General features: G+C 29.1%; 1 protein-coding gene across 1 annotated transcript; it reads left to right on the forward strand.

Moving 5' to 3' along the window:
* Positions 1 to 417: 417 nt before the first annotated feature.
* LOC122273317 (DDB1- and CUL4-associated factor 11-like) lies at positions 418 to 3,836 on the forward strand. The gene is made up of 3 exons (XM_043057394.2): positions 418 to 582; positions 1,971 to 2,077; positions 3,609 to 3,836. Exons 1-3 carry the CDS (start codon positions 492 to 494, stop codon positions 3,759 to 3,761), a joined length of 351 nt encoding a protein of 116 aa, XP_042913328.1. The 5' UTR covers positions 418 to 491; the 3' UTR covers positions 3,762 to 3,836.
* The last annotated feature ends 2,256 nt before the right edge of the window (positions 3,837 to 6,092 follow it).

Consider the following 6,092-nt stretch of genomic DNA (forward strand, 5'->3'; position numbering starts at 1 on the left):
TGAATTTAAAAACTATGAAGAAGTCAATAGCAATAACTGTCAAAAATTCGAAAGAATTATTGCCTCAGAAGGTAAATACTCAAATACACGATTAGAATTTTCCATATTGTTTGAAATATATCCGGATATTTAAAATCCACGTGAAAATCAATAACTGCTGAAAATACAATTGAAACATTACATCGATTTGCAATATTATCTGGCTTAAAATGAACACTGAAAAAAGTGATTATCTAAATGCATCTAACACATAACTGTGGAAAAGAAAATGTTTTTTTTTTTTTTTTTTTTTTTTAAAAGAAAATGTTATTTNTTTTTTTTTTTTACTTTTTAAAAGAAAATGTTTTTTTGCAAGAACTCTTCTGCGACAATGTCGCCGCGATTCTGCCACGGGATTTCTGATCATCATAAAATTGTTTGTTAATCAATGCTTTAAGTATTTATTTGATGTATGTATTCTAACAGTGAACAAGCACAGGCATGAAGTGCTCATGACTTACAGGGGTCACAGTGTTCTCCAAACCCTGATTCACCTGAGTCCACCACTGGACAGTGCTACATCTACACAAGGAAGATTTGTGGGTGAGTTTTTTAAATTTAAGATACTTTTTCAATTCTGTACAAGAAAATTAATGCTTGTTGAACCTCGTTAACGCGAAATCGGTGGAACTATCATAATTGTTTACCGAATTTCGTCTGATATGATATATCGTGAAAAAAATTCATTCGTGTATTATTAATACATGTTATGTACTACATTAATGTATACAAACAATGCTATTATGAACCAAACAAATTAAAATAAGCTTAAAAGTTTTAACTACTTTATTAAACTATTTTATATTACCTATTTTATTTATTTGCCCATCTGCTGCTTCTAACAAAGGAAGAAAATTGAAATAGCATTCCTCAAAAGGAATGATTGAAGTTTTATTCACATGCTCATTGCCAGTGTTGTGTCCAGTTTCCTTTCATGTTAAGCGATAATCAGCTTAAAAATTTCATGTTAGACTTGTAAAATGCAGCAAATATTGATTGCTGACTCATGGTGACCATACATTTGTTTCATGTAAAGCAATATGTCATTTTAAGCTTTTTCGCCCTAGTGATGTTCAACTGTATAACATGTATTGTACTAAAAATGCTTTTATTGACACTAACTATAAAGTGGAAAAACTTTGCTATGTCTTGGATGTCTGTGTTCAATGACTATTTTCTTCCTTTGTTAGAAGTAGCAGATGGGCAAATTAATAAAATTGTTAAAATAAAATGGTTTAATAAAGTAGCTATAACTCTTAAGCTTATTTTAATTTCTTTGGTTCATGATAGTATTGTGAGACATGACAAATTTTACTTTGAAGTTAGCAGGTTTTGATAGAAATCTAATATTCTTAACAAAAAAAATGAATCAAAATTTTTTTTAGTTGTAGAATATAAATATAGCAAAGTGTATTATGTAAATATGAAGTATCTTATTTTATCAAAAATTAGGTTGCTTTCATTTACCCAAATTGTACTGACAACTTTGCGAGAAAATATTTTTTATTGCAAAATTGAATTTTAATGTAAGGAATACTCATAAAGAGTATTGATCAACTGCACAAAGTAACAAAAAAATTGGTAAAGAATAAGGCCAATTACTTTAACAAAAGATTTAAAATTTTTGTACTGTTATGAGGTTGATGGTTGTGTCATTTGCTGTTAAGGCTTTAATATTCTGAGAGTTTTTGTTATTACGAAATCTAGTGAGGACTTTTCGTTAAAGCATTTTTTTTATTTTCATTGGTGTCATTCAGCTCAATTTATGGATAAGTTTGGTTACGGTTACAGTTTGGTACATTTGGTTACAAAATATTATTTCTGATGAATGGAACAATTTGACGTGCATGCACAGTGTCTTAGTTATTAGAAGTTTTTTATGTTTTGTTTTATGTGCTTTGTATACTGCATCATAAATTTTTGATTTACAGTTTATGATATTTTGACGGGTAAAATCAAGGCAATACTTAGGGGTCACAAAGGTTGTGTACGAGATGTGGCATGGCATCCTTACAGAAATGAAATAATGAGTAGTTCAGTGAGTATTCTCTGTTTCTCACATCATATGTATAGTTTGTCTATGGTAAGAACTCCCCCTGCCGCAAAGTCTGAGGCTGTCTGCTGCTCTGGAAACAAGAACAGCGCATTTCAGGGAGTGTAGCTTCTCTTTACTCTAGGGCTAACACAGTTGACCGGGAAAAAAAAGATCCCCTTTCTCTCACCGACCTGGGCCAAAACCTCTCTTAAACAATGATCCCACACTCCTACTTGAAATAATTATACCTCGTTACCATAGTCACCACCACAGGTCCAGGCGAATGGTTAGGGGAGTTCTTATTTTAGACAAATTATAGTAGGTTGTGCTGTAACTCTTTCATTGGACTTTGTTATTGAAAAGCTGAAGAATGATTCAGTGGTTTCTTTTCTATGTTCATCAGAAATTTATTCCAAGATTAATATTACTTGTGATTGAATGTTTGCAAATATAGTTTGTTTATGTAATTAAATGTCTGATTACTTTAAACTAGCTTGATAGCTTTGTAGATTTTATTTTCAAAGTTAACATATGTATTTTTTAAAAAAAATAATTTTCAAAATACAAAAGTAATTGAAGTATTATTATAGACACATTTGTTTATGTTTTTATAAGATTAAAAATGTGAAATAAAATCTCAGAGTTGCCCATTTTTTCTGGAATTGTTAATTCATTTATCAATCTTTTTAAAATAATGCATTAAAAAATTAGTTTCTTTCTTTTTGTTCTTTTTTGTTAGAAAATATGGTTGCTGGTTTGCCACTCCACAGGGAAAATAGGGAAAAAACTGGAAAATACGGGGAAAGTTAACAAATGTATTTTTAAAAAAAAATTAATTTTCAATATACAAAAGTAATTGAAGTATTATTATAGATACATTTGTTTATGTTTTTTTAAGATTAAAAATGTGAAATAAAATCTCAGAGTTGCCCATCTTTTCTGGAATTGTTAATTCATTTATCAATCTACTAAAGTTAAAATAATGCATTAAAAAATTAAGTTTTTTTCTTTTTTCTTAAAAAATATAGTTGCAGGGTTGCCTCTCCACAGGGAGAATAGGGAAAAAACTGGAAAATACGGGGAATTTAAAAATCACCTAAAATAACCGGGAAAATGCGGGCAATTTTAAGATTTTCATTACAAACTGGAAAAATACAATGAATTTTGTTTCTCATTTTCGTCTTTAAAAAAAATGATAACTACTCAAAACGCAATCTATGGGATATTTCAGCTATACTAAACTATTTCATTTATATTATTTGTTTTAATTATGTTCAACTGTGTACCATTTTCTCTAAGTTTTTCCAGCAATTAAAATTACTCTAGTTAGCCCAATATAGCTCACTGATTATGTGTTTCCTCTCAATATATTGTGTATAATATTTACGGGGAATTTTTTTCCAGATTAGAGTGAAAAACCTTGGGTTTTTGCAATCCTAAAATTTGTTTAATGTTAACTATTAAAATTTGTTAATATTGAGGAACCAAGAAAATTTATTTCAGTGAAAGAATAAAATAAAATGGTCTTTTGCAGTGGGATGGAACAGTTGTGAAATGGACTTTTAATAAGACAGACTCTGAAGATATAATGCCTGGCCAAAGCAGTAAAGTGGATGGTTTGAGGAGATCCCAGCGTTTAGCAGATAAGAGAAGGGAAACCAGGCTTTTCTCTCCTATTGTATTGTAATTAATAAAAATATATTTTTTTAAAGAAGGTGTTATGTATAAATAAAAGTCAATAAAATTTGCTTTTATCTGTGAAGTTTTATTAGAGTATTAATATTGCTACATTATAACTTAACACCTATACTGTTGTGCAATTGAAAGTACAATGCAAGTGCTTCTCATTAAATAAAAAAAACTTGAGGACTATTTCCTTTTTCTTAGCAATGCTAGTAATACTAAAAAAGAATTTTGAAAAATTAATAAAGAAAACTGAGTTTTGAAAAAAAAATTTTTTTTTTGCTCTATGCAGACTTTATAGTTGTTCTGATGTTCCTGATGGAAAAAAAAGATTTTTTTTTCTTATTCATCTTGATTTTTAACTTTTTGCCCTGATTATTCCTAGTTTCTGTGTATGTTCATTTTCTAGAAATACAAATACGGTTTTTTAAAAAATAGGTTTTATAAACATTCACAAGATTTTGATTTTTGATCCAAATTTTTTTAATATTTTTTATTAATAGTTCTAGTTGTTCTGATGTTCCTGATGGAAAAAAAGGTTTTTTTTTTGTTTATTCATCTTGATTTTTAGCTTTTTGCCCTGATTATTCCTAGTTTCTGTGCATGTTCTTTTTCTAGAAATACAAATACGGTTTTTTAAAGAATAGGTTTTAAAAACATTCACAAGATTTTGATTTTTGATCCAAATTTTTATTTTTTATTAATAGTTCTGGTAGAGAACGCAGAATTTGATAGTTCTAGTTTAAAGACCATCTACTATATAAATGGTTCAGGCGCATAGGAACTGAAAGTACATATTACTGACTGTACGGTATAGAACTAAACTTGTTTCAACCTTTTTGTGAATACAGTCATTTTATAAGAAAGATACTTAGTTAACAGTTTTACATTATCTGGAATGCATTTATTTATTATTTTTAGCAAGTGCAGTGACAAATCTTGCAGAGTGGAGTTTTGTAGTTTCACAATTCTTGATTCATTTCTTAAATGTGATTTTAAAAACTGTTCAGTTCCAATCTATGATCAGATTTCGTAATTGTTCTGATATTCCTAACTTTCTGGGTGAAAAATATTTTGTTCCTATTTGTCATGATTTTTAGCTTTTGTTCCCTGATTTTAGCTGCGTTCTGAACATCTGATTTTCTAAGAATATGGATGAAAAATTTGATTTGAAGAATCAAAACATTTGCATTTTCTATCCAACACCTTTTTATTTTAATTAATAATAATTGTAGAAATCACAAAATTTGATTCCGAAAATTTAACATGCACTTAGACTTTAAATTAAATGAGTAGTTAAATTCACACTNGTTTTAAAAAACTTTATTTGTGAAAACCTTCAGCGTGGCGGACAGCTGGCCGCCTTAGGCGGCTAGTTAATAATAATTGTAGAAATCACAAAATTTGATTCCGAAAATTTAACATGTACTTAGACTTTAAATTAAATGAGTAGTTAAATTCACACTGATATAACTTGATTTTAAAAATAAAAAAATTATTTTTTGAAGGAAATGAACTTTTATAAAGAGGGCAGTTGGTTATGGTGTCACTCACACCCAATAACACCCCAGGACTCACACCACTGGTTGATGAGCTGGAAGTAGTGAGTTTGATCCTGCCAACCGGCATGTTTACGCAGTAAGGTGCACATTATGTTTATTATGGCTAAAAGTCCTCTCGGTGGTTGTGGTGTGGAAGTTTGAAGAGAGGGGTTCATGTCTACTGTCCACGTCGTCTGCCTTGGGTCAAAATTACTTGCCATTCCTACCATGGACGTTAAGGGATAAAACCTTAAAAATGGAACTAGATGGTTGGGTGGTGTGTGAAGTTTTTTAATCAAGTAATAACGTAGAACTTTAGTTTCTGGGGATTATTTCTTTAGTAAAAATATTAATTCTCCTGCATTTAAATTACATTATAAAGTTTTTTAAATTTTTTGTTTTTTTGCATTTAGTTTCGTTCTATACAAATAATTATTTGATTTTTTATAACATTCAGAAATTTGTAAATTTTTCTCTTGCTTGCAACATAATTTACCAAAAATCCAATTTTTTAATTTGACTGCAATAGCTTTTAAAGGAATATTATAACCCTCTAACAGACATCAAATAAAAAAAATTTATTTTAAAAACGAAATATTTATTCAAAACCAAACGTTCTATTTTTAGAACATTGGCGTTTTAAGAATTATGTCCTCTACATTTTATTCAATTGTTATTGTGACCATATATGGCAGTACTTTTACTTTCGTTACTTGTACCGCCGGTACAAGTAAAAAGTACGTACTTTTACTTGTACTTCGTTAATTTTTAATTTTGGTACTTTTACTTGTACT

This window comes from Parasteatoda tepidariorum, unplaced genomic scaffold, assembly GCF_043381705.1.
Source record: "Parasteatoda tepidariorum isolate YZ-2023 unplaced genomic scaffold, CAS_Ptep_4.0 HiC_scaffold_3464, whole genome shotgun sequence".
NCBI lineage: Eukaryota > Metazoa > Arthropoda > Arachnida > Araneae > Theridiidae > Parasteatoda > Parasteatoda tepidariorum.

Excerpts from the sequence above, each read along its gene's own strand:
- LOC122273317 (XM_043057394.2), top strand. The coding sequence starts at position 492 with ATGACTTACAGGGGTCACAGTGTTCTCCAAACCCTGATTCACCTGAGT. Across the intron at positions 583-1,970 it reads TACACAAGGAAGATTTGTGG|TTTATGATATTTTGACGGGT; the intron begins GTGAGTTTTTTA and ends TTTGATTTACAG. Across the intron at positions 2,078-3,608 it reads ATGAAATAATGAGTAGTTCA|TGGGATGGAACAGTTGTGAA; the intron begins GTGAGTATTCTC and ends GGTCTTTTGCAG.